General features: G+C 40.8%; 2 protein-coding genes across 4 annotated transcripts; both read left to right on the top strand.

Annotated features, from left to right (window-relative positions):
- The first annotated feature begins 2,064 nt into the window (after positions 1–2,064).
- Positions 2,065–3,785, top strand: LOC122020589. 2 transcript variants are annotated; one of them, XM_042578575.1, is made up of 4 exons: positions 2,065–2,716; positions 2,791–2,914; positions 3,413–3,432; positions 3,593–3,785. In XM_042578575.1, the coding sequence occupies exons 1-4, from the start codon at positions 2,694–2,696 to the stop codon at positions 3,660–3,662; spliced, it is 237 nt and encodes a 78-aa protein (XP_042434509.1). In that variant the 5' UTR covers positions 2,065–2,693; the 3' UTR covers positions 3,663–3,785. The 2 variants fall into 2 exon arrangements, with proteins under 2 accessions (XP_042434509.1, XP_042434508.1); XM_042578574.1 differs by having other exon boundaries at positions 2,072–2,716; positions 3,413–3,785.
- Positions 3,786–3,829: 44 nt separating this feature from the next.
- Positions 3,830–6,480, top strand: LOC122020588. Of its 2 annotated transcripts, XM_042578572.1 has the most exons (5): positions 3,830–3,890; positions 4,093–5,129; positions 5,220–5,595; positions 5,665–5,725; positions 5,978–6,480. In XM_042578572.1, exons 3-5 carry the CDS (start codon positions 5,433–5,435, stop codon positions 6,366–6,368), a joined length of 615 nt encoding a protein of 204 aa, XP_042434506.1. In that variant the 5' UTR covers positions 3,830–3,890; positions 4,093–5,129; positions 5,220–5,432; the 3' UTR covers positions 6,369–6,480. The 2 variants fall into 2 exon arrangements, with proteins under 2 accessions (XP_042434506.1, XP_042434507.1); XM_042578573.1 differs by lacking the exon at positions 3,830–3,890 and having other exon boundaries at positions 3,897–4,223; positions 5,024–5,129; positions 5,220–6,285.
- The last annotated feature ends 6,572 nt before the right edge of the window (positions 6,481–13,052 follow it).

The following is a 13,052-nucleotide window of genomic DNA, read 5'->3' as shown; positions in this document are numbered from 1 at the left end:
TTAAGGATATTTTTCATCCTTTTTAGGGTCTTTTATAGTTTGTCAAGTCTTGATCTCAAGACTTGATTTTCCATCACTAAGTCCTTAGTTTTTGGTTTTCCATTAAGTCCATGAGCATTTTTGTTTCTAGGCTTGTAGCTAAAATCCTTAGAGTTCTTGCCTAAAATTCCATCTACCTTCCTAACCCTAGGTGTGGTAGTTTTAGCATGGAGAGCCATGTGTTTTTCCTTAATGCTATCATGCTCTCTATTCTTATGGTAAATAGCATTAAAATGATAAAGACTTGACTTAGCATGCTTTTTACCATTGTTCAAGGGAGTAGGCTCAATAAATGATACCTTTCTTTTTACCTTGGAGACTCCCCCTTGAGGTGTGCTTCCTCCTTGAGCCTTGACCACCTTCTTCCCCTTGGGGCATTGACTCCGGTAATGTCCCTTTTGATTGCACAAAAAGCACACAATGTGCTCCTTGCTTCTTTTTGTTCCGGGAGCGGTCTCCTTGGGCTTCTCCTCGCCCTTTTGTGCCACTTGGCCCTTCTTCTTGGCCAATTTAGGGCATTTACTTTTGTAATGCCCTTTTTCCCTACACTCAAAGCAAATAATATGATTTTTGTTATTTTCTATTGAAATTATTATACCTTTGCTTGTAGGGGTGGCATCTTCTCCTTTGGATCCGGAGGTAGAGGCTTCCTCTTGATCTGAAAATGATTTTCCTCCAATAGATTTGACTTGACTTGTGAAGGTGGAAGCTTCTTCATCCTCTTCTTCTCTTGACCTGGATGTGGAGACTTCTTCTTGCTCCGGTGTCAATAATCTACACTCCCCCTCAATCCTAGAGGTGGAGGCTTCATCATCTTCATCTTGTATGTGAAACAAAGAGTATGCTCCCTCTTTGCCCTTTTCATTTAATTCCTTTGAAGATGAAGCTTGTTGGACTTCTTCTTTGGAAGTTGAGCATCTATCAACTTCGGAGTCCTCTTCCTCTTGGTCTTTATCCAGTGAGTCACCTTCTTTGGATTCTTCTTGATTTGGTACAGTGGAGGGGATCTCATGAATCTTGGCCAATTTGCTCCATAGCTCTTTGGCATCTTCAAAATCTCCAATTTGATCCAAGATGTTGCTTGGCAATAAATTGACCAAAAGCTTGGTCACTTTGTCATTGGCCTCACATCTTTGGATTTGTTCTTTGCTCCATTTGCTTTTCTTGAGAGGCTTGCCCTTGGAGTTTGTTGGAGCTTCAAATCCTTCCATTAGAGCAAACCATTGCTCTATTTCCATCATCAAGAAATTCTCGATCCTTGATTTCCAAAGATCGAAGCTTGTTGAAATGAATGATGGAGGCACCCTTGTGTCGAATCCAAGGACACCTTGGAATTCCATTTGAAGTTGAGCTTCTTGTGATGAAGTCTTTCCACTACAAGAAAAACCCTCATAGACATTGGTGGAACAACAATGGTTTTAAGCAAAAACCGATGTCTTTGAGTATTTTACACCGGTTTTTCCAAAAACCGGTGTCTATAAGCGCAGATTTTCGCTCATAGATATCGATTTTTTAAGGCGATGCCTATGAGCACCTTTTTTCTTTAATAGACACCGATTTTAACAGCGGTTTTTAAAACCCGGTGTCTATGATAAAATAAAATAATTTAATTTTCCCATCAATACTTAGCCGAAATTTGCAACACTTCACTCTTCACTCCAAACCTAAACTTATATCGCACCGTCCACTGTATATCGTCGCGACACCACCACCACTTTCCTCCTCGCCGTTGGCCGTCCAACCATCTCGCTCAGCCTCATCTCCCTCTTCCCCTTCCTAGATCGACATCCCTTCCTCTCTCGATTAGGATCAACACACGACGTCCTTGCTTCCTCTCTCCGTCTCCGTGTCCATCTACCCCTTCAATTTTATCGTTTCCCCTCCAGATCCCCATCGGTAGCGATCTAGTCTCGAGATCCAGTTCTTAAATTTCTGGTCAGAAGAAGCTTCTATAGATCCGGCTTCGGATTTGAGCCCTAGATCTATTTTCCGATGTGCACCCCCTCTTCCTCCGTTCTGATTTGCGTTTGTTTGGTATGTTTTTGATCTGGCAGATATGCTGACCAAATTCGAGACGAAGAGCAACCGGGTGAAGGGTGTGAGCTTCCACAGCAGACGTCCCTGGGTCCTTGCAAGCTTTCACAGTGGCGTTATCTAGCTATGAGATTACCGCATGGGCACTCTCATCGACCGCTTCGATGAGCACCGGTACTATGTAGTCTTGAAGACCAAATTTAACGGGCCAGACGGTTAGTAATAATGGGCATTAAAAGTGATGCGCTGTGCTTTTGTCCTCCTCCGGCCCACGGCCGTCCCTCTTCCTCCTCCGTCGCCCTCAAACACTCACAGCGCTTCTGCTCACACTACTCGCTTTCTGCGATACGGCGCAAGCTCTTTCTTTCATCCGTCCTTCGCCACTTCCAAACCCTAGCCGCTCCTCCTACCAACGTCTCCGGCAGCCGCCCATACTCCACAACCTTATTTATTAGTCGATTCGGTTCCCACGACCGCGATTATGGTCTAAGTGCTACTCCTCGGTAGCTTCCCAATCTCACTTCTTCCAAGATGAGAAGCAGGGTTACTTCCCTTCGAGATACTCCGAGGATGCGAAGAAAGGAAGATTGGTCACCGTTAATGCCTATTTTCTATCTACCATGTCTATTTCTCGATTCAGTATGTATGTTTGACTCTCTGTTTCTTGTTTGCTATCATTGCTGCATGGATTATTCAGTTTCTTGATCCAAATTGTAGTGTTGATTTGAAAAGCTTGAGGGCGCAGAATGCGTTCAATCTCATTTCTCTGGCTTCTCGTGTCAGTGACTGTGTCATTCTTAGATTCTACGACAATAACTTCAAGTTCAAGAGTGATCCTCAGGTGAATTTGTTTCTCTATTTAAGTTAAAATTCATGTAGTGCTATGATTTTACTGACATTTGTTGTTTTCGGTCATCTTTACTCCATCGCACCTTTGATTATATGTTGTTAAACCACTAATAGATGACACATGAAACTCTTATCATTATCTTAGCAAACGATGATCAAAGATAGTTGACAGAAATATTTTCTAATATTGACTAGATGTTGCTTCTCATGAATTTCTATTATTTGTACACCTCACTTCAAAATATTTTGCAAACTAAAGATGTCAAGACTGCTCTTTGCAACATATCATTCAACGAGCTTATGTTGAGTTTGCTATGGGAGAAAGGTGAGAGAAAGCAAGAGTCGATTCTCACAGAATCTTAGATTAAAATATTTTGCTGAAAGTAACCATCAAATTTGTTTTAAAGCATGCTAGCTTTAGATCTACTCCAATAATCTCAAGGGTCCAATTCAGTTACACTTATTTCTGACAAGGATGTTGTATTTGCAGGAGATGACTATAAGATTAAGGTATGGAATTATAAGACACTGGTGCTTCTCCTTGGTCATCTTGATTACAGTCGCACTGTGCAGTTCCATGATGAACATCCATGGATTGTTAGCGCAAGTGATGACCAAACTATTAGGATATGGAATTGGCAATCTCAGACCTGCATATCTTTATTGACAGGGAACAACCACTATGTGATGTGTGCCTCATTTTATCCATCATCGCTACTAAAGTCCTTCCTCATCTTTGACAGTTTCATCTTCTTGATCTCTTGATTGCAAGTATTAATTGATTGATGCATGCAATGTGTTTGATGAATTTTCTCAAACACTATCCTGAGTTGATTTTATCATTTTTGTTTGCTAGATTGAGGAGTTGTTATAAATTTACCTCTTTTTGTTGTTGTTGTTTCTACAGGATTTGTGTGTTGGGCTTCTTAGACGCGCTACATATACAACTTAAAGGCTTTGATCATTAAGTGAGTATTTTCTTTTGACCTTTTTGTTAAATCGATTCATGACCAAGTTAATTATGATTTTGTGAATTTCTGAATCCATCTGAATAGTTCCTAATACGGTTTAGGGTTTAGGTGATGATTCATGAATGACTCATAGTTTATTTATTGGTATAATGATGAAGTGCAAATTTTGTTTGTCATACTAAGTTAATTGTTGCTGAAGGAGGAAAGTAGGAAACAACTCTCTGTCACAAGGTTAAGCTTATTCAGAAAAATATCCCAGTTATGCTTAGGACTCTTGGTCAGATGGCTATTGCTAATCCAATATTTACTCATGGTCAGCTACCTCTATGGGTAAGTCATTGAATATGTCTTACTTTTTTTTTTGCCTTCTACTTCAAGATTGCTTATATGTACTGTGGAAGTTTTTATTTTTTTTCAAAATCTATTAGCTAAACATTTGTTGCAACAAAGATTTAGTTTGACCATTTTATTTCTCATCCTCAAACAATCTGCTGTAGGTGAAAAATGTTGACCCATTACTACACTCATCAATTGTTAGAGATGCAGCATTTGAACAGTAGATAAATTCATCTGTACACTTGAATGGATTATCATTATGGAGGGTCACTCAAGGCACACTTGGATTAGGACTTTCAGTAGAGATTTTTAGATCAATTTTGATTTATTGTAGGATGAATCCAAGTTAATTTTAGGTTTGGGTTAATATTTGAGCCTTTTTCTCATGATTTGGTTTGATTTTGATATTATTAAATTACCTTTTTGTCTTATAAGTATAAGTTTCACTGTGAGTTGAGCTAGATTGCTTTTGTTATTTTGGTGAAGTTTCATTGTGGTTGAGCTATATTGCTGTTACTATATTCACATCTAATGCCTTGAATTGTGATCTTGTTTGTATATCCACCCTGTTTGTAATTAAATTTCAAATGGCATGCATTGTCTACAGGAAGAGAATTGAATCATATTGGCAAAATGCTTTTGATTTATTTTTCTCTTTTAGCTTTTTGATATTGTGAAAACAAGATTTGAATCACATATTCTTTTTAGACTTGAACATCTTGATATCAGTGATATATGATCTTATACATAAAAAAAACTACTTCTGTTTATCTGATTTAGTTTGTATTGTCAAGGTACTCTGGTATGCTTGAAAAGGAGGTAAAGATTGCTTGTCTTGTCTGTCGCGTCTGTTGTGATTGCAAAGCATGTTCTAGAAGTCCAGCTAAAGATGGTTATAAGGTTTACTTACTTTTAACATGCAAAGTTTTATGAACATTATTTACTTTGAGAATGTTTTGTCATGAAAGTTTCCATTTATGTGATCTTCAGGATCTTGAAATTGTTCAGGAGCATAGGAAGACTGAGCATGCCGATAGTGATGAGATTTTTCTTGTCGATGTGACAACTGTCTACCCTGTTAGTCATGGACAATTGGATTGTCCGACTTGTTCTCCTCTTGGAGCTAAAGAAGACTAACTGCCTAGCCAATTATTATTAAGTTAGAGACGGTTCTGTCAACTTTCATACTAGTCTAGAACTTTTATGTGCATATGCAATTTGTATCAGCTTCAAGAACTGGCAAATGGTCAAAACAAGTTTAATATTAAGGAGCACACATATAGCTTGATATCTAAATTGCTTCCCTTGCTGAAACATATCTATCAGAACCAATTAAATGAGCTAGAAGTAAAGCAAGGGGATCAAGGTAAGCTTCAAAACAATTTCCTAGTTTCTTCCTCCAGTTAGATATCCTCTTGATTGATCTATCATCTAGAAGGTGGATTTTCTGGTGTACTTCTTCGAGTATATGAGCCTCACAATGAGCTTGTTAACTGGTATGTCTTCACATCTATAACACCTCTGAGAATTTCGTAATTTGCTATGTTTATGAAATCATGGACATAATAACTAAATAATGTGTCCTGACCCTGTTTCTTAGATGGTCATTTGTAAACTTGTGCCTCTATTTTGCTTTAGCAAGTTCTAATTTTTAGGTCATATTCTGTTCTTTGTTATCATCTCATCATGCATTAAAATGTTCACTTGATTGATATTGTTTTCTTTTCTTGTTTTCCCCTTGGAACTAGTAATTATTACAAGACTTCACTAGTGGATTTTCACAGAAGCTGCTCAAATTGCTCTTACAAACTTTGCTTAGATTGTTACGGAAAGATAGTAAAGGGAACTGCTTCTCAGACACCTGCAATTGATTCCTCCTGGGCTAGTAGGAGACAAAGGGCAAAGAAGTATGTCATCAGAAAAATTGTTGGGAAAAGACGGAGACGTTCCACAAACAAGCGACCAGATAACTCATCTTTATCCACCATTGAGTCTGATAGCAAGGCTAAGAATCATGGAAGCAACATTCCTTGCCCACCCAAGGAATCTGGAGGTTGTGGAAACGATCTTCTTAAGTTAAGTTGCAGCATACCATTTGTTTGGTCTAAAACGGACTTCTCTTCTCTCTTTCAACTATGATTTTTGTTCTTAGTTTACTAATATATTATTTATGTGTTTTTATAGTTTACAAATCTCAAGTACTCCAGAGTTGAAATTGATGAAGTGCAGTTCGAGTGGGCTGAATGCATGCTAGATTACATTTGAGTAGGAAAGGTATTTGATTTTTGAAAACTTTGGATGATGCATGCATTTGCATGGAATGTAAATTGTGTATATTGTCCCATGTCAATTTCTTTCTTATGGTGATATTCTAGGACTTCTGCAGCATGTATAATTCTTCTATTTTTTTTTCTTTACTGTAGTTAAGTAGACCAAATGATACTTTTGTTTGACAGATTAGAACAGTGGATGTTTTAACTCAGAAAACTAGGCATTTGAAGGTGAAAAGTGATGAGATTAGGGAAATGAAAGGCGCAAGAAGAATGGAGCAGTATAGCAAGTTGAACAGATTTTGATTCTCATAATTTAATGTAGCCTCAGCTTGATTTTTGACTCACGATGTTCTACCTTGATGTATTGTTAAAAGAATGTTCTACCTTGATTCTGATATCTATTAGCTTTTTATATAAAAGGAATGTTTGTGTATTTTATGGATATTGTTGTAAGAAGAATATTTATATAATTTGTGAATATTTGTGTATTTTCTAGATACTGTTGAATGAAGAATATTTGTGTAATTTGTGAATATTTGTATATTTTTTTTGTTACTGTCGGTTTTTCACTGTTTCGGAAATCAAATTTGTGTTGTTAAAAAATACTGATATTACATCGGTTTTCCACCGCTGCAAAACCGGTGTCATTAACTAATATTACATCGGTTGTATACCGCTGCCAAAACTGGTGTTATTAACATATAATATTATATCGGTTTTACACCGTTGATGAAACAGTGTCGTTAAGTGATACTACACCGATTAATTACCGATTCGAACACCGGTGTCGTTAAGTGATACTACACCGGTTTTAACCCGATGTCTAAAATGACAAACCTTTTACATCGCCTTCATAGGCATCGGTCGAAAATATAATAGACACCGGTGGAAAACCGATGTCTATGAGGGTTTTTGTTGTAGTGTTGACTTGTAGAATTTGCTCCAACTTCTTCACCCTCTAGCTCTTTGCCCCTTCCGGCGATGATTCCGGTGAAGAGCAACCTTGCTCTGATACCACTTGTTCGGACCGATTATGTAGTTAGAGGGGGGGCGTGAATAGCTCGGTGCGCTTGTCGTGCTTGACGTTGCTTGTTTCTTCAAAGATATGCAGCAGAAATACAAAGAAACACAACACACAACGCAAACAATAGGATTTACTTGGTATCCACCTCACAAGAGGTGACTAATCCAAGGATCCACTCACTCACGCACCCTCCACTATGAATAATACTCCTTTATGATAACTACCAAAGGCGGAGAAGCCCTAACAAGTTCACACTACAAGAAGAAAGCAAAGGGAAAAACAAATACACGAAATCTTACAGGTTTTACAACTGAAAACCCTAACCCTAGCTTTTCTTTCTTGCTTTTGATCCGCCTCTTGACTTAGAAGACCTCCAAGAACCTTCAAGAACTGGCGATCTGAACTTTTGGAGAAGCTATGGAGTTGCTCTGACGATCTGAGATGAATGCGTGAAGTTCTGCCGAAGGAATCGAACACCTGCAGCTAAATATTATGCTAACGGTCAGATCCCGATCGATTGGATTGCTCCCAATTGATCGGGGAGGCTTTGGATCGATTGGCTGATCGATCCAGAGCGCCTCTGTGCTCTCAGGAATTGCTTGGATCGATCGGTTGATCAATCCAAGGCTTATCGTGCGAAGATCGCACTTCCCAATCGATCCACTGATCGATTGAGGGCTCTGGATCGATCGGCTGATCGATCCAGCGCTATTCTGTGCGATTGCGCACTCGTCCCAATCGATCCACTGATCGATTGGAAGGAGGCTTGTTGCGAAGACTCGCCCAATCGATCGGTCGATCAATTGGGCATGAGCCAATCGATCGGCTGATCGATCCAGCTCATGATTTTTCTCCCAAAATCAAGTCTAAAGCCTCCTAAACCAACATCTGGTCAACTATGACCTGTTGGTTCATCGTGCCTAGCATCCGGTCACCCTTGACCTGCTAGGACTCCCTCACCAAGTGTATGATCAATCCCTTTGACCCACTTGGACTTTTCTCCTTGTGCCAAGTATCCAGTCAATCCCTTTGACCTACTTGTTCTTTCTATTGCTCGGCTTCACTCACCGGGACTTCCAACTGCCTGGCTTCACTCACCAGGACTTTCTTCTGCCTAGCTTCACTCACTAGGTCTTTCACCTGGCTTCACTCACTAGGATTTCCCAAATGCCTGGCTTCATTCACCAAGACTTCCCAAATGCCTGGCTTCACTCACCAGGACTTCCATCTACCTAACTTCCCAGTTAGGACTTTCCATTTGCTTGGCTTCACTCACTAGGACTTTCACTTAGCTTCACTCACCAGGACTTTCACAAATGCCTGGCTTCACTCACCAGGACTTCCATCTGCCTAACCTCCCAGTTAGGACTTTCCATTTGCCTGGCCTCACTCACCAGGACTTTCACCTAGATTCACTCACTAGGATTTCCAGTCAAGTATCCAGTCAACCTTGACCTGCTTGACTCTCCTTCACAATCTCCCCACATGAACAATTGTACCTGCAATCTTCATGTGTTGTCTACGTGTATTGTCAAACATTGAAACCCACACATCATGACTCGAACTTGACTCAATTCAAGCTCAGTCAACCCGGTCAATCTTGACCTAGGGAATATTGCACCAACACGTCCATCCCGGCTCATCCCCGGGCTCTGCCTACAGCCCAACCCCTCACCCTGACGCCTCTTCAATCAATTAATCCTCCCTGAACTACTTATATCCCGGGTCTTGGCCTCGATCAAAGATCAGCCAACGTACCTTACGCTAGCCCTGCCTTCAGAGAAGCTTCTCAGGCGGCTCGTCAAGCACGCTCTATAATCGATCGCTTGAATCGTGACGCCCCTTCTTCTTCTCGGCGTAGGGTTCAGTTACCATCTGAAGATTCTGACTCGGATGATCGGCCTTTGGCTCAAAGACTTCACCACCGAGCCCCTCATCCTGTGCTAGACTCGGGCCCTTCCGCTATCCCTTCTCCTTCACCTCCTGTTGCAACCGCCTCTCCTCCTTCGCCTCCTATTGCGACCCCGACTCTTGTCCCGAGCCAGGCAGATGTTCCCCCTGCTCCGCCCGAGGTTCAGGTCGAGCCTCCAATAGCTCAACCTTCCACTTCGCAACAGCATCAGAGCACTAAGGCCGGCCCCTCGCATCGCCCTTCACCAGCTACTTCACCGCCAGAACCTTCTTAGGTGTCTCCCTCAGCTCCTTCTAGGTCGGCTGCTGGGCCTTCTAGCTCCGCTGCTGGGCCTTCACAGCCTTCACCACCTGCTCATCATCATTATCATACCACTACCCCTTCTGAGGCTGAACTAAGGTCATGACGAGATGTTCCCACCAGCTCTTTCACAATGAAAGGTCGTTTGGCCACTTTGTGGGAAGAGAGTATGCATCAGATGAAACTCTTACCAACCCTTGCCCAGATGGAGAGATTTTTAGAATTATATATCAAGGTAAGCCTCCATGATCACCTCGGCTATTATCTTCCCCACTCTTATTAGATATTTCTTTTATGTCCCAGGCCTGTGCAGAATCCTTGATAATAAATCAATCCTTCCATGATGTTCATCACCAAAACAAGATGCTACGGGACAGGGTTTCCGAACTAGAGCTGCAATTAAATAGCCCTGCTCAGGCTAGTCATGCCTTGAGAGCCGAGATAAAGGAACTGACCAAAAGGAATACCGATATGGAAGTATCCTTGACACGTGCTAACCACAAGCTCAAAGGCCTCCAAGAAGAAAAAAGCCAAGTCGATGCCGTGCACCAGCAACGCATGGATCAACAAGCTTTGGAGCATCAGCGAGCTATTGATCAATTGACCCAGAAGCTGAGAGCTGCCGAAACTTTAGCACAGGAGCAGGACAAGAAATTAAAATCTTAGGCAGCCCAATTAACCTCTCAAACAGTAGAACTTCTGACAGCCCGGACTGAACTGGCTCAGGCCCGGGCTACTGCTGAAGGAGTATCTATAGCCCTAGCCATCTATAAGGAAGGAGAGAATGACCACTGTCAACAGAGCAGCGCTTTGTACCTGCGTTCTCCAGAATTCTATACACAAGCAGGGCAACGTTTCTCCACCTCTGTTATATATGATGCGGTCGGGGCTCTACGACAACTTTATGAACATGGCTACTTGAAATCAACTTCTCCTCCTGAATTTTTAGATCATGACCGAATCCTTAAGGAGATTTCGGATGAGATTTTTGCTCCTTTCAAATGATCCTTCTTGACTACTTGTGTATAATGACATAACAATTTCTTGTGAATTACTTCACTATTTTTCCGCTTGCACTCTAAGGTTTACTTTTGCTAAAATTGCTTAGTTTGTCGAAAGAAATATTAGGACATACAATTTCCGCTTTCATATCCCCTCACCGCTCTATCCGATCTGCTTTTTCCCCGGTCTGTCAATTAGGTGATAGCTCAGCTTACAGCCTGACTTATTCTTCTTTATATGCTCCTTTAGACTCTGTAAGGTCGCAAGTAGTTAGCGTTCCATGGTCGATCTAACTTCTTGCCCAGGTCATCTTGTAAGTAATAAGCTCCAGACGATAATTTCTTGATGACTTTGTAAGGTCCATCCCACTGCAGTGCTAACTTAGCCACATCTCCCACAGGCTTAATTTGCTTCCAGACTAGATCTCCTTCCCAAAAGAATCGAGGAATCACTCTTCTGTTATAATTTTGCCTCATTCTTTGTCGATAGGCCTCCAGCCGAGCCGCCGTTCTGTCACGGGTTTCACTAATGAGATCCAGTTCAGCCAACCGCCGCTCTGTGTTTCCTTCATTGTATAATGTCCTCCTGACTGATGGCACTCTAATTTCTATGGGTACGACCGCTTCATTGCCATAAACCAAATGGAATGGTGTCAGACCTGTACTTTCTTGAGGTGTTGTACGATAAACCCATAGGATGCTTGACAACTCCTCCACCTAGTGACCTCCCACATGATCCAGCTTACCCTTCAGACCTCGTACTATTTCTCGGTTGACTACCTCAGTCTGACCATTGCTTTGTGGGTATGCTACTGAAGTGAAGGCCTGCGTTATGCCAAACCCCTTGCACCAGGCCTGGATATTTTGCCCTTGAAATTGCCTTCCATTGTCTGTGTAACGCCCCGCCCCTCCTGCTAAGGAGACGGGAGTTACTTACACATACATATACATACCTACTTACTACAGCGGAAGTCTTATTTATAACGATTAGAAACATTTCTTTTTTTTTCTATATGAATCAACATGACTAATCACCTGGGCATATAGAAATCACATAGCATACTTAACATGATTTGTAAGTCATAATGTCCAAACATAAAATTAAATGTCATAGAGTCATAAAGCAGTAACATAATTAGGCATGGTTCTTATTAAACAAAAAGCAGGTCTTTCTCCTTTAGCCAGGACACTACCACACACATCCTTCTAGCCCCTCCTGCTGCTCCCCTAGTTCATCCATTCCTTGCCTTTATCTGTGGTACAAGAAAGTAAGCTGTGAGCACTCATGGCTCAGTAAGTTCCTTTCCTACTCACAAAAAATCGTATGACATATATCAAAATCACAAGACATAACACATGAAGGTAATTCAGTATATCATGCAGCATATCATAACATAAGTGTAAGGTATCATGGCATAACATAACAAAATCATCAATTTCACCCTGACATATCATAACATCATCATAAATATCATGGCATAATCATAAGGTATATGCAAGGTAAATTCCTAACCATGTATCATGAAAACATATGCAATATGTCCTTTGAAAACTTATAATATACATACTTAAACATAATCTTAACATGATTAGGGCCCTGGCTTGTACCACATACATAAGTGCGCGCGTCCTATATAGGTCCAAGGTAGCAAGTCTTGAACCCTACAAGGCATACATACTAGGCCAATTTCTTATTCCATCGACCTAAGGGCACTTAGGAGCCCATCCCTAACGAGGCCCGTTTCTTAGTCCATCGACCCCGGGGCGCTTATGGAGCCCACCCTTGGTACAAGCCATACATAAAGTAAAATAGCATGTTCTTACATATCATGGTTCTTATCTCTTCTTGTACATCGTGTCACTTATCATATCATACCATATAGACTTTTGGGCACACAGCTCATCATAATGGTATGTAAAGATTTGGGCACACAGCACATCATATATTTCATGCATAAATTTGGCACACAGCACATCATATATTTCATGCATAAATTGGGCACACAGCAAATCATATATTTCATGCATAAATTTGCACATAGCTTCATCATAAATAATACACACCATAGCATAAGGGTTTCCATCATGTATAGATCATAAGTGTGCATAATTAAACATAGAAGCATGGAAATCTTACAATCATGGCATATAAGATACATGGAAAACATAATTCGATCTCTAACCCTAATGTCTCTTTGTGGCCGAACCATATAGGTTGGGTTTATGGTGAAAACTTCATCCCAACATGTGAACCCTAAGCAAGCATCACTTCTTATACCATACGAACTATCATGAGTAAGTTTAGGTAGAGTT

Source organism: Zingiber officinale, chromosome 9A (genome assembly GCF_018446385.1).
Source record: "Zingiber officinale cultivar Zhangliang chromosome 9A, Zo_v1.1, whole genome shotgun sequence".
Classification (NCBI taxonomy): Eukaryota; Viridiplantae; Streptophyta; class Magnoliopsida; order Zingiberales; family Zingiberaceae; genus Zingiber; species Zingiber officinale.
The sequence above is the reverse complement of the archived record's forward strand: the minus strand, read 5'-3'. Positions and strand labels throughout refer to the sequence as shown.

Excerpts from the sequence above, each read along its gene's own strand:
- LOC122020589 (XM_042578574.1), top strand. The coding sequence starts at position 2,694 with ATGTCTATTTCTCGATTCAGTAT. Across the intron at positions 2,717-2,790 it reads TCTATTTCTCGATTCAGTAT|TGTTGATTTGAAAAGCTTGA; the intron begins GTATGTTTGACT and ends TCCAAATTGTAG. Across the intron at positions 2,915-3,412 it reads AGTTCAAGAGTGATCCTCAG|GAGATGACTATAAGATTAAG; the intron begins GTGAATTTGTTT and ends TTGTATTTGCAG.
- LOC122020588 (XM_042578572.1), top strand. The coding sequence starts at position 5,433 with ATGTGCATATGCAATTTGTATCAGCTTCAAGAACTGGCAAATGGTCAA. Across the intron at positions 5,596-5,664 it reads AGTAAAGCAAGGGGATCAAG|AAGGTGGATTTTCTGGTGTA; the intron begins GTAAGCTTCAAA and ends TCTATCATCTAG. Across the intron at positions 5,726-5,977 it reads CACAATGAGCTTGTTAACTG|TAATTATTACAAGACTTCAC; the intron begins GTATGTCTTCAC and ends CCTTGGAACTAG.